The sequence below is a fragment of the Colobus angolensis genome, unplaced genomic scaffold, assembly GCF_000951035.1.
Source record: "Colobus angolensis palliatus isolate OR3802 unplaced genomic scaffold, Cang.pa_1.0 Scaffold137, whole genome shotgun sequence".
Taxonomy (NCBI): domain Eukaryota; kingdom Metazoa; phylum Chordata; class Mammalia; order Primates; family Cercopithecidae; genus Colobus; species Colobus angolensis.
In genome coordinates, this window is record NW_012114455.1 from 5,810,905 (window position 1) to 5,835,558 (window position 24,654).

The window sequence follows — 24,654 nt, forward strand, 5'->3', positions numbered from 1 at the left end:
GTGTTGTGTGCGTGTGCATACATATATGTGCGTGCTTGTATGTGTGGTGTGCGTGTGCATGCATATATGTGCGTGCTTGTATGTGTGGTGTGCGTGTGCATGCATATATGTGCGTGCTTGTGTGTATGTGTGGTGTGTGGCGTGCATGTGCATGTATTGCCCACCTGCAACTGCACGTTGGGGGTGTGTGCATAGTGTATGCATGTGTGGTGTGTGTGCGTGTGCGTGCATGTGTGTATTTGTGTGTGTTGCCCACCTGCAACCACAGGTGAGGAAAATTGGATCTTCAGCCAGTGATTCTCAAATACTTGAATTCCTTGGAGCTGAAAGGAGAAACACGACCCAGCACACCCGGTGTTTGTGAAGATCGCCTCCCGAGTGCTCTACGGGCTTTCTGAGTCGTATTTCATTTCAACCTCACAGCAGCCCCGTGGTCTTTCCCACTTTATAGATAGAACACCAAGGCACCAAAAATCTGAATAACCTGCCCAAAGGCCCCACACTCAGGAAATATGGTACTGGATGTCAGTGATCTGTCTCCAGAGCCAGCACTGTGCTCTATCATATCCATATATGTCATACATACATACATCTATCCATCATATGCATATCAGCACTGTGCTCCATCACACACATCCACACCTTGTACTATGTATCAGTCACATATTGTCACCAGCATTTCATAAAGGAAGGAGATTTTAACATGCTAACCTAAGGTAGCTCATACTCTTGGTATAAAAGACAGTCTTGTATTGCCAGGCGCGGTGGCTCATGCCTGTAATCCCAGCACTCTGGGAGGCTGAGGCGGGTTTGGACTGTTTGAGTCCAGAAGTCAAGACCAGGCCTGGGCAACATAGACATTTTTACCTGTCTGGTAAAAATGCAAAAAAATTAGCCAGGCGTGGTGGCGGGCGCCTGTAATCCCAGTCACTTGGGAGACTGAGGTGGGAGAATCACCAGAGCCCAGGAGGTTGAGGCTGCAGGGAGCTGAGATTGTGCCACTGCTGCACTCCAGCCTGGGCAAACAGTGAGACCTTGTCTCGAAAAAGAAAAAAAAGTATTTTAAATGCTTTAATTTTTGTGCAAACACTCAAAACTGACTCAGCAGCAAATATGTGTGGATCAGCACTTGGGAATGGTCCTCCAATGAGTCCTCTTTCTTTTAGGAACTCTGACAAACCTTCCAGAGACCTCCAGGCTGTGAGATGCTCCTGCCAGAAGACCCACTGCCCAGGCTAGGGCTTTGCTCTAGGCTGGTCATGCACCTGTCTTCCATCTGCATTGACATCCTCGATGGCACTGCTTCTTGGGTTCCTGGAGTCCACCCAGCCAGACGGAAGACGATTGTCATTAGCCACGATGCCACCTCAATTTGCTCGGTGAGGATGGTTGATGGGGATGGGAAAGGGAGCGGAGTGTTGGCTGAAGGAGGTGAGGACAACAGCTATCTCAGGCCAGGCCACCGGGCTCAGGGTGACAATCAGGAAGGGAGCTTGGAAAGGCCCCAAACGCCACTAAGAATGATGAGACAAACCCCAAAGAAGGAATGGGAGTATTTCTCCCCTGGTTTCATATCTTGGGACTGCCTACAAGACGGTTCAAGCTGCTGACCCATGAGATGACCAGCACAGCGTTGACAATGGGGGTAGACATCAGGGTGGGCACCCCTTTAGGGGTGTAGGGGGCACAGGTGCAACCTACAGCCAGGAGGTGCCAGCACAGGGGCTAGCTGGCTCTACTCCAGGACTTGGCTGGCCACCAAGGAGAAGCCTTCCCATGCAGGCCGTTCCCTGCCCCGCAAGCTGATGCGTAGATGACACTAATTGCTTCTGTGACCTGATATGCCTAGAGCGAGGACACTGTATTTTGATAGAGATCCTCTTAGGATTTCAATGGGGTTGACTATCCTCTTTCTATTTCTCTCCTTTCCTCCTCCCAAGTTCCACTGTCCTGCGCCTACAACTCGGAGACCATGTGTTCATTCTACCCTTTCCACTCCCTCCCATTGTTTCCTAAAAAGCCACTGTCCAGAGCTGGTTGTGGGCATGGGTGGGACTCGGCTCCACTGTCTGTTTATTCCATAGTCTCAGCACCTTGCAGCGGGAGGGATGTGTGTGTTTTCCTGGGATGGGAACTTAGCTCTCCTTTGCCCTTGGCTTGGCTGCAGGCTCCTTCCCCCACGCGCTGCTTTTACCTTGGAGGTTATCACTGTTTCCCCTGCCCACACCCCTGGATCAAGAATAACCCGGCCTCTGCGCCAGACCCTCTGGAACTTCATATGGTCTCGTTTAACTCAATAGGGAAAGAGCTCAACAGGGAAATTCTTCCATCCTCAGCCTGTGTGCTTTTTCCACAGAGCTCTGAGGACACCGTGTGAGGGAGGGGTCGAGGAACCAGGCCCACCCAGGAAGGGGGGAGATCTCGGTCTCCACGCAGAAGGACATTCGGAGACCAGCTCCCAGAATACACCGAGTATCGGACACCTCTTTGCAGCTCATAATCCAATTCCCGTCCAAATCCCAATGAAGACAAATAGGACACAAGAAACGTATAGGTATAAACTAGGAAAAAAATGAAATCTGTTTGAAACATGTGACTCTGGTGCAAAAGAATGGGTAACAAGCTTATTTGAATGAGCTGAGGGAAAGGATGAGAGAAGAAGCCACTCATTAATTCAACAATCAGCCATCTGTGACTGGGGAAAGGGCACCCGGTGTAGGCTGGGGGGCATCAGGCCCCAGGTGAGGCAGACACTTGGGAAACAAGGTCCTGGGCACGTCTGGGTGGGGAGACAGGTCACATTCCTGGCAGGGTCAGGTCACGGGGTCTGGCTGAGCAGCCTGAGCCGAGTACAGGAAAGGTGCCTCTGCCTGGGGCCTTCTGGGGTGTGTGTGAGGACCTCTGTGACCCTTCAAGGCTCAGTGGAGTTCCTGCTTCCCGGGAAAGCAGCTGCCTAAGGGATATCCTTTCAGAACTGGAACCTCACAGTTGGAAAGAACCTGAAATTCAAGGTGACCTACGCCAAATGCCCACGAGGCATTTTAATCCTGTCCAGCCTGGGACCTCACTGTGCCTCCACCCTGTCTTTGTACCCCTGACCTTGCCAAGTGGGATGCTAAGCCACCTCCTCCTGTCCCCTGCGCCGGGTCCTGGAAGAGTGACTGCTCCAATCTGTATGCCAAAGAAGTGTCAGGGCCTCTGGTGGCGTGGATGCATCCTCTCACTTCACCATCACCACAGTCCTCAGGAGTGGGTTCCGCCATTCCCAGTTACAGGAGAGGACACTGTGGCTGTGCGGACGGAGAGCCTCCTGTCAGGGTTACTCAGCAGGGGAAGAGAAGGGTGCACCGGGGCTGCTGCACAGCCAATGCGTGCTCCACCTGGGGCTTTAGGCACTGGAGCCAGGACCTCTCTCGCCAGGTCATAAGCTCACTGGCTTAGGCACATGTGGAAATTTTACTAGCAGGACTCCAAACTGGCTCCATCAGCATTTCAAAATCTTCCCCACGCCCTTTCTTTCCTTGGCCACCCCCAGCAGCCCTGGGCATTTCCCTCTCTTAAGGGGTCAAACCATCTGCTTCCTCTTACTCCTCACCTGGGGCAGTGTGGCCTGGAGGGAGAACATGTTTCCTTGAGGTCTTGGCTGTGGGCACTAGAACGACACGTTCTGTCCTCTGATTCAAGAGGATCAGCCTGTGACCCTCGTCTTCCTCCCTGAGCAGTTCAACTCTGCTGAAGGCTGTTGGCCTTGAGGGAAGCTTAAGCAAAGGGAACAGACGCCAGGGGTGATGGAGGGCCTCGGACAGGAGCCTCGAGGGGGAAGGGCTGGAGAGAGAGTGAGCAGGGCCGGCCCCTGTGCCCAGATTTTCCAGTCCCAAAGAAGACCCACAGACTGAACCTGTGTGGGGGACAGAAATATTTCTACATCATCAGTAACAAGGATTTTCACTGGGACCTCAGGACACGTAGCAAGACCCAGGCTGAAAATATAATTCCATTTTGCTCTAATTCAAAGACTTCTGAAAAAACGAATGAGTGGTTAACAGCGTGAACTATTTTGTTGGGTATTTTAAACAAAAGGCATTTAATTTTTTTTTCTTTTTTGAGATAGAGTCTCGCTCTGTTGCCCAGGCTGGAGTGCAATGAAGTGATCTTGGCTCACTGCAAGCCCCACCTCCCCAGTTCAAGTGATTCTCTCACCTCAGCCTCTCGAGTAGCTTGGATTACAGGTGCCTGTCACCATGCCTGGCTAACTTTTGTATTTTTATTAGAGATGGGTTTTTGCCATGTTGGCCAGGCTGGTCTCAAACTCCTGACCTCAGGTGATCCACTCGCCTTGGCCTCCCAAAGTGCTGGGATTACAGGGGTGAGCCACTGAGCCCAGCCTGATTTAGTTTTTAAAAGAATATTTTGTAAGTTTGGGTTGAGTAAAGAAAGATGATTTGGGCCTGGTTGAGTGTCTGCTCTGGGACTCACTGCGGTGAGGGCAGCAGGGCACGCACACTGTGTTCCAGTGCGGCCAGCAGGGCAGGATGGATGTGTGGTTCAGAAGGCAGCTTTGGGCAGCGCACCTCTCTCTACACGCCCCTGTCCACGTGGTTTATGGTGCGTCTTGGTGAAGCATAGACGTCGAACACCTGTGCTCCTGTGAGTAGAAACATCAGGCCTGGAGGCCTCAGATTTGGACACCGCTGTGAAGGTGGTGTTCCAGGGGCTGGCCGAGTTGCCTTCCTGTGCCCTGACCCTCACCCCGGGTGTTCTGGGCATACAGTGGGGAACTCACTGTGCCTTGGAGCGGCTGGTAGACAAAGTCCTGCAAGTGTTTCCTGAGCACTTGACCAAAACAGTCCATCTCTGCACACATGGAACAGGCCTCACTTCCGTGACCCTGGAGAGTGGTAAGGGCTGGATCATATAGGAGTCCCTGGCACGTTCCCAGGCTGGAGCAGGTTGATGGGAGGCCAAGGGAATTTGGGAACATGGTGACTACTATGGGGAACCAAGTCCTGTCTTTGCTCTCTTCTCATGGGTATAGAGATGCTCCTCAGATCACCTCTGCCAGAGCTTGGATTTCTTCTTAATGTACGTGGAAGCCTTCACATCTCTAACGCTCTTTTTCTCCACGGTTAAATGCTAACCAGCTATGTTCATATGAAGGCCTAGGGAAGCGGATGAAGACTTGGGGTGGGGGTTGCTAAAGTCCTGCAGAGCTGGCACGCACCACTTCCGGTACAGGGGCACCAAGGACCACCCCCAAGCCGTGAAGGGCTGGACTTCTCTGTGCACTGCTCATAATTGGTGCTCCTTCATTCCTGAAAATGCCCGAGGGAGGAAGTATATTGAGGCTCATATCGCACTTGGGGTGTTTAACTGTAACCTGATTACCAGACCTGCGTTCCTGTGGACCCGTTTTCAGTAGCTTCCCACTTTTTTTTTTTTGAGACGGAGCCTCACTCTGTCGCCCAGGCTGGAGTGCAGTGGCGCAATCACAGCTCACTGCAAGTTCTGCCTCCCAGGTTCACGCCATTCTCCTGCCTCAGCCTCCCGAGTAGCTGGGACTACAGGCACCTGCCACCATGCCCAGCTAATTTTTTGTGTTTTTAGTGGAGACGGGGTTTCACCATGTTAGCCAGGATGGTCTCGATCTCCTGACCTCGTTATCCACCCGCCTTGGCCTCCCAAAGTGCTGGGATTACAGGCGTGAGCCACCGTGCCTGGCCAGTAGCTTCATACTTCTGTCTCCCCATGTGCTCATCTAAAGGGTACTCACTGGTGTCTGTTTGCCAGGCCTTGTTCTAGGAACCAGGAGTACAGCTGGGATCCTCCAAATAACGCCTGGAGGGCAGCGAGGCACAAGGAGGGGAAGCGACACGCATGCCAGGCTCCTGCTTTGCATCCCCACGCACCGAGAGCCCTCCTGCCTGCACATCTACCACAGGGGGAAAGAGGGAACCTTCCAGAGGCAGAGGGTACGGCTGAATGGTTTGTAAACATTTCATCAGCACTCAGCCACTGAAGGAAGAGTTTTTGGCTCTGGAAAGGTAAGCACGTTTCTTACTACACGTTCCTGTCACTCTGGATCCACATGACCTGGTACCTGCCATGGCCACCCAGATGCTTTTCCTCCTTCTGAAGATGAGCGAGCCTCCTCTGTTATGGACACTGGCTATTCTTGGAACGGTACTGTGGACAACTTCTGGAAAGCAAGCATTGAACCTTAGTGTCTCACTGAGCACAGGTTACAGAGTTGCTCACTTCCCGCACCTACAGGTGGCCTCTTGGGATGCCATGTGGGGAGAACCAGGGACAAGGCCCACACCCCAAGGTTCTGGAGCTTGGGCACTGCATGCTGTGTGGGTGGCAGCTGGTTCTCCTGGAGACTGGGGGCTGCTGGGCAGAGTTGAGTTGCTTGGTGGGTTCCCTGCTCTTGGCTCTGCTCATCCCTCTGCCCCACTCCCTGCCTATGCTTTCCGCTGGAAGAGGAACTGGAAAGTCCACTGATGCACAGGACAGCTGGGGCAAACCAATGACTGTGCCTGGAAGGGTCCAGGCGGAGAGACAATCAGCAAATTGGGGAAATTCCTTCCACACTTGATGCCTGTCAACAGCGGCCAGTTAGGGGTTGGCTGCCACGCAGGCTCCACGTGGAGCACAGCGACTTCTCTGTGTGGAAGGGCTCTTGTTCCTATGTGCCTCACAGGTGGAGGCACAGGGTCCTATCGTCCAACCCCATCAGGGTCTGGGAGAAGTTCTGGGAGTGGGCACTTGGGCGGGCATGACTGCTGGTTACAGAGCATTCTGATGACATGGGGAGGTAAGTTATACACGTCTATGCGTCTGTGTAGATATATGTGCATGTACTTATAAAGCGCAATGTAAAGTTAGAACTAACTCTTCCTCCAAAGCTCATCTGTGCCAGTCTTTCTCTTGAGACCACAAGGAAATCCCTGCCGTGTCTGACAGCCTGTATCTACGTAGTGGCCTGGAATGCTCACAGGTAAGCGGCCAGGGTGGGGGGCGGGTCACGCTGGCACATATTGGGTACCAGTGGATGAATCAGTGCCCTGAACTGCACAATGCCCCTGTTTAGATCTCATCTCCTTCCCAGGCCTTCTCCAGGGCAGTTAAACATTCTTATGAAAGCCATTTCGTATCTATTGAAAGAACACAGTGCATAGCTGTGAAGCACATCTGCACGCGTAGGCATTCTGTATCCTACACGCAAGGGTAGCTGTGTAGTCAGCCAGACCCTCTGTGGGAAAGGTGTGTCTGGGGACCTGACAGGTAGAGGTCTTTTAAATGGCATTTTAAATTCCCACAGATGCCAACAATTTGGATATGGAGAATGAGCTCTTTTAAAAGTTAAAATTTACAAGTGCTGCAAGCACCTGCTTCTAGCTCAGAGCCACAGGGACCTTGGCTTGTGTTGGGGAAACAGGCTTCCTTTGACTTTGTCCAGGAAAAGCCATCCTTTTTCGAGCCAGAGTTTCGCTCTTGTTGCCCAGGCTGGAGTGCAGTGGCGCGATCTCAGATCACTGGAACCTCCGTCTCCCAGGTTCACGCGATTCTCCTGCCTCAGCCTCCCCACTAGGTGGGATTATAGGTGCCCACCACCTCACCTATTTTTTGTACTTTTAGTAGAGTTGGGGTTTTACCATGTTGGCCAGGCTGGTCTCAAACTCCTGACCTCAGGTGATCTATGCACCTCAGCCTCCCAAAGTGCTGGGATTAGCGGGGCAGGTGTTGGGGGGGGGGAGGGGGAAATCTCTCCTTTAGCCTAATTCTGAAGCCCAACTCTTGAACTTGGCCTAATTCTTGCTCCATTTTCTTGGGCAGTTCCCTCTCAAAAAACCAACAACAAAAATGGGAGTTTGCCTAAAGCATTTAAGGAGGCCACATACTTGGTGTTGCTACAGCTTAGAATACAGCAGCTATTCTCTACTGTGCAGAGGTGACACCTGGACTGAAGATCAGGCCCACCTCTCTCCTCTCTCCCCAACTACCGTGTCTCTTTCGGCCCCGATGTCACGAACACAACACGCCTTCCTCTCCAGCCCCACTCCCATCCCCTTCTTCTGGGTTCTTACCCGTAGTTCTGTTGTAATGCAGGGGTCTCAGTTCATTCCATATGCATCCCTTTAATCTGCTTTTCTTCCTTCTAGAGAGGGCTCTGATGTTTTTGTGCTCGAAAATGTGACAGGATTCTTCATTTCCTACTCAATATAGCTGTAGCTCTGAAGACCTTCTCTGACCTGCTGCTAGCTAGGCTATTTATAAGGTTTTCTTCCACTCTTCCCCTTCAGGGATCCTGCAAGGCTCAGCAAGCTACACTCCTTCTGTTCCCTCAACCTCTGAGGCTACATATTCCTTCCTGGAGTCATCTCCTTCTCCGTCACTTGTCTGTACAAATCCCAAATCTCTTCCCAAGGAAGACCCAGCTCAAGTGGTGCCTCTGCCATGCTACCTTCCCTCATCCCTGCAGCCAGGTCTCCCTCTTCTTCAAATTTCCAAAGTATACGTTTTGGTGTTTCTCTCACGGCAAACAGTTACTTCCATCAGTTGTATTTCTGTAATTCTTTACTTCTGCTTACTTCCATAAGCTCCGTAAGGGCAGAGACGTCATTCATTCAAAACATCTTGGGCCCGGGGACCCCCTGGTACAAGAAACAGAGTCACTGTCCTAGTGGAACTCCACGTGATGGGGGTTAGTCCAGCTGTTGTCAGTCAGTAACCATAGTAACAGAAAGTCCAGCTGTCAGTCAGTAACCATAGCAACAGAAGCGCAGGACGTTATGTGAACGTAATACAAAGTCTCAACCTAGCAGCAAAGGCTCTGGGAAAGCTTCCTTAAGAAGTGATACTTAACATGAACTTAATGGATGAGGAAACCAGGTGAAGGGGAGAAAAACGGCAGATGCCAGTGTCCTAAAGAACAGTTTGGGGAAATTCTAGCCAGGCTGATAGCAGTTGTTCTGAGGATTAAAGTTAGTATTAATTCATGACTCCTACAGCCTTCTATTTCAGACCCTCATTTACAAACGAGTGAGACCCTGAGACATTTGCTGAAGTGAGTTGAGTATCATCATCTGGCGGTCTGATGGAAACGGTTCTAGGTCTTCTGTCCTCAAGTTCCCGGGTGAACACCTCTAAGCACCGTCGTCCACGGAGATGATGGCCACTTCTCGGCAACGTCTAATCATTCATTGGACAGTTTCTGAGTTCTCTGCACCAGGTACTACAGAGGACACACACACAGAAGGCATATTCCCTGACATCAAGAATGTCATCAGGTGAGGGAGACACACAACTGTGATACCCGTCTTGTAGTAACAGACAAGGCTTCTGAGTGGTCACAATACACGAGGCATGGTTTTAAGCATTTTACATAGAACTCACTCGATTCTCACAACTACTCTGAGGTAGATTTTGCAAGGCTGTGTGGCTGAGAAGTGGTTTGGTAAAGCCAAACAAAATCTGCTATGGGAATCTACAGGAGTGAGTCAACCTCACACCGGAGGTAGGTAGAAGGGGAGTGTGAGGACTGAGGGGCGGGTTCTGGGGAAGGGGGGGCCGGGAGGCTTTAGGCAGGGCAGTGGCCTGATGAGAAAGATGACTCCAGTAGCAATGCCAAGGATGGACTGGAAGGAAGCCCAGCTGAAGGGAAGGAATGGCAGCAAGGAGGCTGGTGCTGTTATTAGGCCAGAAACAACACAGGCTGGAATTAAGCTAGTAGCAGCAGGGATGAATAATGGAAAATGTTATCAACAGGGCTGGGAAGGATAACCCTTGTGGAGGTATTAAATAGATACGACCACATGAGAAAACATCAACCAGTGCACATCTTTAGAAAATGGTCACGAGCAATTCTCACACCGTAAGAAAAAGTTACAATGGCTCTCCTTTAAGATAACTGAGATACAAACAGCCACCTGGAGAATTCCCATGTCTCTCCAGCATTACCCTCCCTCAAAGGTTTCACAAAGTGCCAATGCACAAAAGAACCCCAATTCCTGTTCTTCCAGGAACTGTGTCTGGGACAGAGCGGAGTCCACAGAGACTCCAGCCCTGTTCACGGCCTGATTTCTCAGTGGATCTTTCCCCTGTAATGGGCAGGAAGGGCACCATTTACGTGGACCACACATCTGTTAGTACCTTTCCTGTTTATCTTACTGGGTTTCTGAAGATCACATAGCTAAAAAGTGCTAGCATTTTATAAACTGTAAATCAAAATGAAAAGGATTGTTAGGCTGGGCGTGGTGGCTCACGCCTGTAGTCCCAGCACTTTGGGAGGCTGAGGTGAGTGGATCACGAGGTCAGGAGACAGAGACCATCCTGGCTAACACGGTGAAACACTATCTCCACTAAAAATACAAAAACTTAGTCAGGTGTGGTTGCACGTGCCTATAGTCCCAGCTACCCGGGAAGCTGAGGCAGGAGAATCGCTTGAACCCAGGAGGCAGAGGTTGCAGTGAGCTGAGATCACAACACTGCACTCCAGCTTCGGCGACAGCGAGACTGTCTCAAAAAACAAGAAAGAAAAGGATTGTTTACTAATTTTGTGAGTCATTTGCACTCAACAAAGAATTCTGTTCCTGGATGAAAGTTATGTACACAGGTCCTACTGTGTGTACTGTTGTTGAACTGTCAAAGAGCATTTCTGTCTGAGCCCCCATTTAAAACAGGCTACAGAACATTTATTTGGTATAATATTTTCTTGCTATATCCTAAGGCAACTTTCTCAACAGAGGGTCTCTAGATGTCCCTCTGTTGATAGTCAAAGGCCAAGTCATTTGAGCTGGCCCTTTACTAGGGGTGTGTGTGGGGTACTGAGCCTAATTTTCAGGATCTCTGGTAAATGAGACACTCACTCACTAAATGACTTCCAGCCAAAGGCAGCCAGAAATGTTGGTCATGGAAAAAATTAGGCAGGTGTGGAAGAAAGGGCATGGTTAGATTAAGTGAGGAAGCCTTGCAAAATGATGCTAATGCCAGCTCCACTCTCTTATCTACAAAAGATAGGTATAAAATTTTTAATTTTGCAGAAAAATTCAAGTAAATGAATTAGAATTTAAGAAAACAACAACAAAACAGCTTTCCCTTTGTCCCTAAAAGTGTTCAAACACTAGTTATAAATCTATTTGCTCAAGAGGACTGACTTTCTAAGATTGAATATGCCCGGTGTTAGTTTTTCTATCTGTATAGAAGTTTACTCCCCCAAAAAAGAATTACATTAAATTTTGGGGTTTGATGTTACAAGCAAGTTCTCCCCCTTTAAACCTTTGGTATGTCTGTAGATTTTGTTAATTTTCTCAAGTTTAGTTCTCAGAACCAAAATTCCCGTTCAAAAGAGAAAAAGCCCAAACTATTAATTTCTGCTCTATCAGTTGAGGAGATACACATCTTTGGTCATTACTTTTAGTATCATTCTCTGAAAGGAATCTTTCTGGTACACAATTCATACGCAAGTATGCAAAGTCAACTGACAGGTTCTCACTCTGTCACCCAGGCTTGAGTGCAGTAGTGCAATCTCAGCTCACTGCAGTCTTGACCTTCCAGGTTCAAGCAATTCTCCCGCCTTAGCCTCCTGAGTAGCTGGGACTACAGGTGCATGCCACAGGCCTAGCTTTTTTTTTTTTTTTTTTTTTTTTTCATAGAGACAGGGTCTTGTTATGTTGCCCAGGCTGTTCTTCAACTCTCGGCCTCCCGAAGTTCTCCTCCCTCAGCCTTCCAAAGTGCTGGGATTACAGATGTGGGCCACCATGGCTGGCAATGATATATCTGTTTTGAATTCTTCATTCTGCACTTATATACATCATCTGTAGTCAAGGCTACTGAAGAACTCAACATTTTCTAACCTTGAATGATTTGGCAAATTGTTAAAAATGCTCAACACACTGGAATGAAAGAGTATGCTTCTTAAAATTTACCCTCTTCCTCTCTGAACTTAATTCTAAAATGATCCAGGTAGCTTGAGGTCAATAAAATAATTTTCTTTGCCTGTTACTGTCATTCTGAAGACCAGTATTGTCAAAATCCACATCAATGAATCTAAAGTTAGAAAACTTTTCCTTCCTCATGATCTCATGGACTCATTACCTATGTAATGAGCTGTTTTCCCCTGTTAGGTACCTGCTTTTCACTCCCTGGTTGTAAGATATCATCAAAATGGCACCAGTTGGTCTCTAGTCAATAAAATACAACTTCAGAAAGAATCAGAGCAACTCTGAAAGATGCAACCCACCCATTAGTACCCAGCTTTATATGAGAACCTGATTCAATAGATCTAGGATTGGATGACTTTGTCTAACTAGCTGCCTTTATACTCTCCTTCCAAGTTGGGGTATGGTGTTTTTGAGTTCTTTGCACTTAACCTCTACTCCACCAAAAATTGACATGTGCTGTCTAATGTAACCCTCTCTACTCTGTGTACTCTAAGTAGATAATTATTTAAGTAATGAATTACTCTGATGCCTTTTCTCACTCACATGACCTCAGCCAACACCACCGCCAAGCAAACAATAAATAACAACAGCAGGAAGTTTTATTCCATAAAGCATAAGATATTTTAATGAGAAAACGAAAACAAAACCAAACCTTAGTCTCATGTTTCTATCTAAAGACACTCAAAACTAGTTTTTCCCTGCCCATCCCTTTTCTAACTGCAACTTTATGTGTGACCATGTAATAAAGGCCAGTTTAAAGAATTTTTTTTTTTTAAAAAAAGTTTAAACCTTTTTTAAAAAGATTAAACAATCAGGCTAGCAAAAAGGTACTCAATACATATTTTCCTTATATCAAACAAGCTAATTTCAGTACAATATAACTATACAGAATATATACAATACACTTATGTTCACAAAGCAAACACTATAGGCTCAGAACAGATTTGAAAAAACATGGTATTCACATTGATTACAATAACTCTAAAAATGATTGTAACGTTGAAACGGCACTTAGTTTACAAAAAAGGTCACAAAAATATATATATATATATATATATGTAGTCACCAAGAACTATGGTTCCTGTAAAATACTAATAGCCAGATACTAGTATATAAAATGTGAAGTTCTGACATTGTATACATTTTTTGGAAATAAAACAAAATCCAAAACCATTTCTGTTATTGTCAAAAGTCAAACATGCCAAGTAACTTAGCTATGGCCAGTGTCACCAAGTAAAGCCATACTTGAATGAGATGACGACTGGATACAAAGCTGGTGAACAGGGGACTGGCACAGTTAAGAGTTGTACTAATTCTAGGGAAGGGGTAGAAGACATAAAAACACCCATCTATGTAATTTAATTCACATTTTCTCCCCTGCATCACCTTCCCTTGAGAGTTTCACAAAATGCCAGTGCCCAGAAAGAATCATAATGGTCTAACTGGCAGGGTAAAAAAGTCCCCCCACCCTGACTTCCTTGCTGCAGGGCTACAGGCAAATATTAAAGCATGCATCAGCTACACAAAGCCATCAGTCACCCAGCTGGAAGACCATGGTGTACAGTTTCTGCCTAGGCTGGCTGCACTAGGACGTACTCCAGTTTTTAAATGGAGCCAGATTTATGTTAGCCCTGTAAAAGATTGAGCTACTGTAGCAGCAAATATGAAATTACAGAACAAAAACAAAATTTTATTTAAAAATTTGTTACATCAAAATTTTTTTCCTTCAAACCTGTGTCCTTTAACCAAACAACAGCTTCTTCTATCACTTAATTCTGGTCTATTACCTCAATCTGACTTTCTCATTATGCTTCTCTGGAAAAAAGACACTTCTATATCCTGGAGATTAAATTTACTCTTAAAAATGGAAATACAGGAATTTTAAAGTAAAAAAAAAGTCTGTTGTAAAAGTTCTTTCACAAATATATATATTTAAATATTAAAATAGGCTACCTAGGATTTTTATAAAATGGCTTTTGAAAAGATAGTAGAGGCACAAAGAAGCCATATACTATCCTCCAAGTTGGACATAAGGTGCCACAAGGGTGCCCTACAAAGAGGCAGGCAATCTCTATCTGATGCAACAGGAGGCACCAGTAACAACAGAAACATCAAATATATTATTGGGAACTTGGACCAAAACCAAATTTTGCTCTATTAGGGACTGTTGCTTTTTTAAAAAATACCTTGAGATATAAGCATTAGAATTCATCACTTTGTACAAGGAAGAAAATGAATAAAGTTTATGATCTTACTCCTTCCAAACACCTGATGTCATTCATTTCAGGTACCTGAAAGATGAAAAGCAGTGCAACTTTCAAAACTTTAATGGACTACTCTCAGTATGAGAGACTTCACATAGCATCTGTCAACTTGAAAATTAAACTGGTAACTGAAATTAAAAAATCTCCTAGAGAAAACACACATAACCTAATCCTAGAAAAGGCTCTCTTTAGAAAGCAGGTGCTTCTAAGAACTGCAGGAAAGGCTTCCCATCTTGAACAGAGCTTCCACTAATACCAAGGGAAACAACGTGTAAAGGAGAGACGGCAGGGCTCCCTTAAAGCAGGAAGATTTCTCCTTCCTCAGCAGGTGATGTACTTTGGTAACCTCAACATTCATTTATGGGATGATTTTTAATCTGTTTTATTGAATAATGAAATCTAAATACGGCTAGATTGGCATTTGGGAAAACAAGGGCAATTTAACAAAAGTCATGACACTGGAGCTCCTCAACCCATTAGGCACCCATTTTATCAGTATGTCATCACAACTGTGCCTGGGACTTTCCGCTAAATCAGCAAAATCACTCAATTTAAAAGAGAAAGGAAATAATAAAAGAATTTGACTTTATAAACCAGATACTTTGAACAAAAATTAAAAATTTTAAAGTTAAAAAAAGTTTTGTTTTTAATCCATAGTCTTTAAGTTCTTTGTAAACTATTATGCACATAGAAACCTTGGTATTAGTTGGAACCGGCCTGGGTCTTATACAGTGGGGGGTTTACTTAAGTAAAAGTAGCATGAACACTTTAAAGGTAATCTCAATTTTTCAGATACTGCCAAACCGAGATACCAATAACATCTGAAATCTTTGCAGAGACTATTTATAAAAAGGAACTGTTTCCGTTTTCCTGTCATAAAAATATAATCATGACAGAGTGGAAATGTCTAGTATTAGTTTAGTAAAAAGTAAAAAAAAAGTATGACTACTGATGGTACTGGTACTGCCAGTCTTCATCCCATAACTGACATAGGCTTAACCCCCCATAAATCTTACAACATCTCAACTTATCGATCGTCTAAAATGAGACACCCAGAGAGCAACTGTTTCTTAGTTGGGCCTGGGACTGAATCAATTCCACTTCATTGTTTAATCTGAAGCATTATTGCTTTTGGCTAATTCATCTTGCTGAGGACTTCCCAAATAAAAACACTCTGTCACTATACTCTGTCAAGCAAAAACGACACTAAAAGATAAAAATGGGTATAGGCAAAATAAGGAACGACTTAATTTAAATGTTCATGATTTGAGTTTAAGCCTGTGGGACTGTGCTTAATATTCCTCACAGACATGTTTGCCACCATAGAGCTTCCTTGTTACCCCAATTTTGTTTCGCTGCTTCAGAAAAGAAAATTTAGCTTTTATACATTCATCTCTCAATAACTTTCAAAATCTAAATATATTACAAATAAAGCATCTTACTTCAATAACTTACAGTGAAAACTACATTTATTTATTACCTTTTGGCAACTTTGGGTCTGTTTCTTCTAACTGTAAACTTCACACTAGTGTTTTTCTTTCCCAGTTAGTATTAATATTCAGAAAATTTTTAATTCTCATTCACTTGGATGTCTATTTCAGAATTACAGCTTCACACTTTGCAGATGAGTGAAACAAAGTACCATACGAAAGTTTCTAATTCTTTTGTTCATCAATTCCACAAATCTCACACTTCTTTCAGCTAAAATATTAAAATTTTAGGATTCATTCAAGTAATAAGAATAATTCTCTCTGTGTTACAGAATTGCCACTACATTATACAGTAATGTATTTTTCAAGGACTATTAAAGCTAAAAGGGACTAAAACATAATCTGAGAATCTTCAAGATAAAAATGGATAAAATAGATAACTGGCCTCTATTTAGATTAAGAGAATAAAAGAAGAAATAAAAGAAATATTTAATACAGCTTCCAAAGGCTCCCAAGGGAACCATTTATAAACTGGGAGAGTCTCCTGAACTAGCTTTAGTTAGAAGGTAACTCAGTTACCAATAACTATGGACAACATTAGATGTGTTAACTAGTCTATTTCATTTGGTAAAGTATTTTAACATGATGAAAGGTTTTTTTTTTTTGCTAGTTATTAATAACAAAGGGCATGTCTCATAACAGGGGACCTAATTACTGTAAGCCAGAACAGTTGCTGAAATGTCAAAATGTAAGATTGAATGAAGCTATTTAAACATTTTAGTATATTTTGTCTTACTGAAATTGAGAACTTAAAAAAACCGGCAATGTAACCAAAAGTATAATTACTTGAAATAAAAAAAATTATTTGAAATTCAAATTGAGAAAAATCCACTTAAATATATTTGTGGGTGATAATCTCCATCTGCATCCATTTATATAAAACTTAAAATGCCAAAAAATAAAGACCAATATTAATCCCTTTGTTTCTGAATTAGATGAAATCACTGACATGCTAGATGCTTCCACTATTAGAATATACCCTTTAAACATGAGAAGAACAACTGCAGGAGATTTAACATCCATTATCATGGGTGAACATCTTTTTTGTTTACTTCTAAAGTACATCACACCTATTTGGTAGTTAAAAAACTGAAAATAAAATCTTTTCTTGTATAAAATGTTTGGTTTTAAAAAGGCAATTTATTCTGCATTCTGAAATTTAAGCCCTTTAGATACCACAAAGTTACCCTCCTGGCTTTAAGAAAGATAGCTACGTTTAAGTTCTAAAACTGGAATATTTGTTTAGTTATACTGGTAATTTCTAATGAATGGGATAATATAACTGGCTATCTCTTTGCAATATTTTCAATATGTCCTGGTAAAAATTATGCATCTAGGCATCCCTAAGATGAATTTGAAATAAATCTAAATACTACTATATACACAATTATCCCTTGCAAATCTGTTTCCTAAAACAGATCCATAAACAGATCCAATATCCTTGAAGTACATGTATCAAGAAAAATGTACCCTCACTGAAATAGAAAAAGGCCTTTGTTTGTATCATTTTATGTTAAATTCTGGTTAGTTACTGGTATTGATAAGATCTGGGCAGCAGACAACTACCCAGATATGAATTTTCACAGTATATTCAGATTTCCCATAAAACTTGGCAATTTGTAATTACCAGTGAAAATCTAAAGTTTCTACTTGGGAAGGAATACCCAGTGATGGGTAATCCTTCATTCTGAGAACACAGAGTATCTTAGAGCTACCAGAACTGTGCTTGGATCTCTTAATGTTAAATTTTCAGGGTCGGGGATGTACTAAAAAACACTTTTAACCAATAAATCTGCAAACCATTCTTACACATTTCTTTATTCTTATTTCTTTCCTCTTGCTCTTTCAAAAAAAAAAAAAACCTCTTGGAACTAAGGGTAACAATGATTCCTGGTGATAATTTTACCTATTCTTGTCAATACAGATTTTAGAATTAATTTTGAGATTTATCTATTGGTAGGCCTAACAGTTTTCAAAGACCACAATGTGACATTAAAATTCCTGACCTCTCCAGTTGAGACACAGCATTACTATATGAAGTATTATAGTCTGCTGCAGAAAGTAATTCAACCCTATCAGTGAAGAAGCATAAATAGTGGGAGCCTATCATAACCTGTATATGCTGATTCTCCTGAAGAGAACACACTTCTGTTTGGGAGCACATGGGTAAAAACAAGTTCATGAGTGAGGTAAAGAACTGAAAACAAGTTAAGGACTGCAGAATATAGGCAGAGACAGAGAATCCTAACCTAAAACAGTTCTAAGGAATTTAATTTACTTTTCCTTTCTTCACGTTTTTGGGGAAAAAATTACAGAATTAGCCAATCTAAAAAAATGAAACAAATCACTATAATTAAAAATATATATATTTAGTATGGTCTAGCACCTGAACAAAATTCTGATCTTGTGTTTTGACTAAAGAACTGTATTTTCTGTCTCTTTTCTAATCAAATCAGGTGCTCTCATAATTATTAAACTTTGGGTATCTACACAGAAACTTATTCCAAAGTTCACTGTTCATGGACTTACAAATATTTAGGATCAGTATTAGAGACGCTTTAATGGCACCAGATGAAAAGTATACCCAAGTCTAGAGGATCATATAAATTTCAACTACAGACCAGAAAAGTTTCACACTTTCAGCAGCAGAAGTGGTAATATTCATTAGTTTAAGGTTTTCAGTTTCTCATTAGTCTTAACAATTTTCTTTTTTCTCCCAGATTTATGAGTCATAGATGAAAATCTTACAGTCTATATTCATCTTTTACATTGTTGCCTACATTGTGTAAAAACAATAGTAACTGTTTTTAATAACTTTGCAATGTCTACAAATACGTAAGGACAATGTATCGCTGTCATATGGGATTTAGTAAACAATCTAGTTGGGTTAAGAATGTAGCCTTGGCTGGTGCAGTGATCCCAGCAGTTTGGGAGGCCAGAGGAGGAGGATCACTTGGCTGAGGAGTTCAAGACCAGCCTGGGCACCATAGTGAAATCTCGTCTCCACAAAAAATAAAAATGAAGTCAGCCAGATGTGGTGGAGCATGCCTATAACCCTAGATACTCAAGAGGCTGAGACAGAATGGCCTGAGCCCAGGAGTTCGAAGCTGCAGTGAACTATGACTTAGCCACTATACTCCGGCCTGGGCAACACATGCCATCCTCTTAAAAAAAAAAAAAAAAAAAAAAAAAAAGATGTAGCCTCAATCGAGAATTCTTCATTATGTCCAAAAGAGCACAATGAAAACATCCCCAACAATACATAAACCTATATATAAAATACAGAATATCTCCAATATTTTTACTTCATATGGCAGCACGCCAATATATGCAAGAGAACATATTGACCGGGCAAGGGGAAAACTGATTCGGGCAATGACATGGTCAGGCATTAACATTCAGAGACCAGGTAAACAGCAATTTTAATCAGAAAGGCAATATAAGAAGAATTCCTACGAAGCTGAGATTTACATACTTCATTCTCCGTTCCTGGTCATTTCATCCGCAGCTTGACTGTTGTCAATCATGGTTCTTTGCCTTTGGAGTGGTACTATAAAGGTACAGAGAATGCCCATCTCAGTACCAAACTTTCACCATGAAAAATCACAACAGAAATGACAAAGCTTAAAATAAAAAAAGTATGCCAGATTTCAGAAGTATTTACCCTAATAATTTTTAAGAAAGCTTACCATAAATACTTCCAAAAACAACAGGCTTTACAAAATATTATACAATGTCCTGTGTACAGCAGTAAGTATCTACTCAGGCCATTTGACAAGCTGTTTAGTAATTAGTTTCTCATGTACCCTCTCAACTCAGGAAGGTCAATAATCATCTGATTTCCTCTCTAGCTAATGGTCTGTTGTTAGCCTACTTTTAACAATGGAAGAAGAAACTGGTATAAGTTTTAAGTCAACCAGATCTCCTTAAGTCTCATAGTTTCTGTTTCAGCATCATGTTATTGTGTACTTACAGAAGCAATCTCTCGGTTATGGAAAATAAAATCAGTTTCAGGGCTCAGCAAGTGAAAAGGGAAATGCTTTCCCAATCTCTCCCTCCCTCCCACCCGGCTTTTTTTGTTTAAAAAATTAAATTAAATTTAAATGTACAAGACCAAGCACAGGCACTTTCCAAAAAACAAAACTGAAGCCAAATCACAAAATTACTCAATAGTTATAGAAGACAGCTCTGATTTTGGGGGGTCATCTCTGGTTGCCTCAGCACAAGCACTGGTCTTTGGCTGCTCTGGCACTTCTTCCTCTTTTTCTGCCAGCCCACCAAGAGACCCCAAGGGAAAAGTGCTTTCACAATTCTGGGTTGAGGAGACCTGTGAAATTACAGGCATTTGAACAGAAGAGTTGCTTTCAAAACCGTGTTCTCCAAGATCGTATTGAACAAGGGTCTCTTCTTGTTCCTGGTTTAAGTAGTCCGGTACTAGGAAATCACTAGATAAGAGGCAAAGGACGAAATATGGAATTAATTTTCAAGCCAGTAATAGATAAGCAACAATAAAAAGCTCTGATTTATACAACAAAATTGGGACTTTTCATTTCACTAATTGTTTGGTGAAGATTAAAACTCAGGAACTTTCCACTTACAAACTTTGCTAAATATGAACCAAAACATCCATTAAAACCAAAATGTATCAATCTTCCCTACCACCAATACATCAGGTTATCACTTTCATTATAACTTTGGACACCTTAACAGCCTTTCTTGTTCTATGTAGAGGAGTTTCTATATACAAAACAAATGTAGCATGCTCACTTAAAAAAAGATCATCTGAGTAACTTTAATGCTTAACTTTTCTTGATTATACATTGAGTAAGAGATATATAAACCTAGCTTTGTATTACTAAACTTGACATGGGTTAGTTAAGAAACTAAGTCCTTATGCATAAATGACCTGATACGAAATCTACTATGAAGCTGGGAAATGTAGAAAGTAATTTATGTGTATCCTGCTATTACATTTGGTATATGAAAATACTAATAAATTATCTTTGAATCAGAATGTGGAAATGAATGCCTTGAGATTGGTTATGTGTTAATCCTTAAAAAGTAATTATCGGTCCCCACAGGAAACACAGACAGTAAAATATACTAAAACAGTGGCTAATTTCCTTAAGTGTTGAGATCAGAAAACATTTTAAATTTCTTTATACTTGTCTGTATTTCCTAAATTTTCAACTTATAAGCATTTTTTGGTAATTGAAATTAAGTATGTGAAATAAGTCTTATCTTAGAGGCTTTATTTAAATCTTTATTACTGAACTAAAAATTTCATTATACCAGAATTGTCAATAATATATGTAATTAGACTTGATAAAGTTATAATTTTACTGTTCAGTATTAATAAAAAATTAAAATCTGCTCATCTGCAAAGCAATTTAGAACGCCCTATGCTGTGTTTTCTAAAAAGTCTTCAGGTGTTAGAGAAGAAGAGTGGAGAATGCAGGGCTCTGTACAGGGAAGATAAAGATAACATGAGTAGTTAACAGGAACACTATTTTAGTCCTGAACAAACTGTGTTTAATATGATATGTATAATCTAAGGTTTAGTGATATGGCAACCACACATTCAGAATTAGAGATGACTGCATTAAACAAAATGAATGTCTGGTTGAGGGGAAAAACAAAATCTATGCAGGAATAATTTGGAATTTGTTTAAAAATAAGGTTTTAAGTCAGGCGTGGCGGCCCACACTTGTAGCCCCAGCAGAATTGCTTGACCCCAGGAGTTTGAGACTGTAGTGCGCTACGACTGTGTCTATGAATAGCCACTGCACTTCAGCCTGGGCAACACTGCAAGACCCCGTCTATTCAATTAAAAAATAAAAAGGTTTTAAAAATAAAGGTGATTTAAATGTAAAGATTTGGGCTGGGCATGGTGGCTCACGCCTGTAATCCCACAGCACTTTGGGAGGCCAAGGCAGGCGGATCACTTCAGGTCAGGGGTTCAAGATCAGACTGGCCAACATGGTGAAACCTCATCTCTACGAAAAATACAAATATTAGCTGAGTGTAATGGTGGGTGCCTGTAATCCCACCTACTCAGGAGGCTTAGGTTGCAGTAAGCCAAAATTGTGCCACTGCATTCCAGCCTGGGTGACAGAGTAAGACTCTGTCTCAAAAAAAAAGATTTGTAAAAATTTCATTTAATTAGAAACTAAGGATTCCTGCAGAAGTATAATTCTTATAAACAATTTAAAACAACAGTTTTATATCTAGAGGAGGCCTTAGAAACCATCATTTAAAGTTTACATTTTATCTTTCTCTAAGTTTCAAGCTTTTTCATCTGTAAAGTGACACGTTTAATCAACAGCAGTTAGTGGCAGAGCTAGAACTAGAACCTGATTTCCTTGGATGCCCTACAAATCAGAAAAGTAATTCTATTATAAATTAATATTAAAATAATAGAGCTCTAAACTGAATGAAAATAGGAATGACTTCATGATCTAAACCATCACACCCATTATAGTTGCTACTGAAAATTCTTCTTACTGGCCGATGGATATTCCTTTATATAGAATTTTTTTAAATAGAGAGAAGTGGTCAAGAATTTTATTAACATCCAGAGTCTGAAGTAATCCACTACCACTAAGTATCATCTGACATGGTAAAATTTCCAATAAGGCCAGGCGCAGTGGCTCATGCCTGTAATCCCAGCACTCTGGGAGGTCAAGGCAGGCGAATCACGAGGTCAGGAGATTGAGACTATCCCGGCTAACACGGTGAAACCCCGTCTCTACTAAAAAAAAAAAAAAAAAATTTCCGCAAGGTGTATTGGTAAGCGCCTGTAGTCCCAGCTACTCGGGAGGCTGAGGCAGCAGAATGGCATGAACCTGGGAGGCGGAGCTTGCAGTGAGCTGAGATCACGCCACTGCACTCCAGCCTGGGAGACAGGGTGAGACCCCACCTCAAAAAAAAAAAAAAAATTTCCGATAAGATCTATTTAAGGTCCATTACAGAATTACTTAAAACCTTGTATTATTAAAAAATATCTCAAGAGGACAAGTAGTCTACTTCTGTAGGAAGATATTTTTAATACCAACTATAAAATGTTTATAATTTTATATGCTTAGAAGACTCAGCAAAATTTTATCAGATCAGGGACTGACTAGCTGGCAACCTAATGTAAAAACACAGAAGGCTGCCCTAAAAGCAGGAAAAGAGAGTTTAGAAAGCAGTTCTCCTGGTTGGGTTTTTGTTGTGCACCTCACCTGCTCTGGAAGTAGTTTGCTAGCTCTGATGCTTCATGGTTCAGACTCCTCAGGTGCACGATTAAATTTCCAGAGTTGGTGAACATGGCGCCACATGTTTTGCACTCGTAAATCCGAGGCTTGCGGATAATGTGCCGGGAAACCCTCATGTGGTGTTTATATTCCCCGAAGGAAGTGAAAGTGGCACTACATATCTGGCACCGGAAACAGCGTTTACCTTCATGCTTTAGGCGATGCATCTTTAGCGAGTAAGCCCTGGTGAACTTTTTCCCACAGCGGTCACACTGAAATGGTTTAATTCCTATAAATAAAGCAAAACAAAATATCTAAAAACAAAAATAAACTGAAAAGTCATAAACCCTACAAATTTCTGAACTATATTTCTGTAGCAATAGATCATCTGAGAAGACAAAAATTACCAGTAAAAACATACTCTAATTCAGTATCTCAGAAAATGTGCAGAATATGTGAAAAGTCATGGCTGGGCGCAGTGGCTCAAGCCTGTAATCCCAGCACTTTGGGAGGCCGAGATGGGCGGATCACGAGGTCAGGAGATCCAGACCATCCTGGCTAACACAGTGAAAAACCCCATCTCTACTAAAAAAAATACAAAAAACTAGCCGGGCAAGGTGGCAGGTGCCTGTAGTCCCAGCTACTCGGGAGGCTGAGGCAGGAGAATGGCGTGAACCCGGGAGGCAGAGCTTGCAGTGAGCTGAGATCCGGCCACTGCACTCCAGCCTGAGGGACAGAGCCAGAGTCCGTCTCAAAAAAAAAAAAAGAATATGTGAAAAGTCACAAGTGCTTAAAAAGGAAAAGAAAAAGGCAGTAGGGGAGGCAAACTAGGTAATGTCTACTGAAGTTGATTTTTGAATACTTTTCTAAATCATCTATTTTACTAACTTCAAAACACAATTTAACTACAGTACGTAGACAGAACCCAAATCCCCATGTAACACCATGTATTATTTCATTTCATTAGAAAGGCTTATATTGAAAAGATGTGAAAATCATCAGTACCTACTCTCTGTTCCCTGTCTCACAGAGAAATGAGAAGAAGAAAGAACAATTTTAACATCTCTGAATGTAATGAGCATGACAGAACCATCATTTGATAAAATGGGTTTTTTTGGGTAATATGTAATATTGATAGAAATAAATGAGTTATAAAGTGTATTAATAGTCTCCTCAAATGCATTATCACAGTGTTTTGGGGAAAAAATTTTAAAACCTTTCAAAACACAATCTGCTGACTGAACAAAGTCACAGAGAACTGGTGCTAGGACAGGGACTGTAAGACCTATCTACAGAAGGGGAAAGTGAGATAGTAACTCACGCAGCTGAAACAGCAGCAAAGATCAGAGGTCAGTATTTTACCCACAAGAATCCTGTTGCCTTCACATGTGATTACTGAACTGAAGTTTCAAATCCCTTCTATACCTTTATCCAAAATCTCTCTTATGTTTTAAAAAAATACAAACTACAAAGCTGACTCATCAGGGCACACAGAGATTTAGGACTGTAGAACTGAAAGTAAATTGCAAGAAAATATTACATTTTTAAACACACTTTTATTTGGGAATAATTTCAAACTTACAGAGACGTTATAAGAAGAACAGCACAAAGAACACCCATACAGACCCTTTTAACCCTAATTGCTTTACCATCTGTGCTTGTGCTTATCTATCTTACCTCTATGTGCACACCTAATATGTCTTTTTATTTACAAAGTACTCAC

At 42.4% G+C, this 24,654-nt stretch overlaps 1 protein-coding gene across 1 annotated transcript in view; it reads right to left on the reverse strand.

Annotated features, from left to right (window-relative positions):
- Positions 1 to 12,539: 12,539 nt before the first annotated feature.
- Positions 12,540 to 24,654, reverse strand: part of ZBTB44 (zinc finger and BTB domain containing 44) — a 54,763-nt gene continuing 42,648 nt past the window's right edge. Inside the window, exons 5-8 of the mRNA XM_011934691.1 lie at positions 22,920 to 23,220; positions 20,024 to 20,141; positions 19,172 to 19,246; positions 12,540 to 17,567 (exon numbers count right to left, since the gene is read on the reverse strand). Of these exons, the coding sequence (XP_011790081.1) occupies positions 19,220 to 19,246; positions 20,024 to 20,141; positions 22,920 to 23,220 (446 nt within the window). The 3' untranslated portion in view covers positions 12,540 to 17,567; positions 19,172 to 19,219. The remainder of the gene's footprint in view (positions 17,568 to 19,171; positions 19,247 to 20,023; positions 20,142 to 22,919; positions 23,221 to 24,654) is intronic.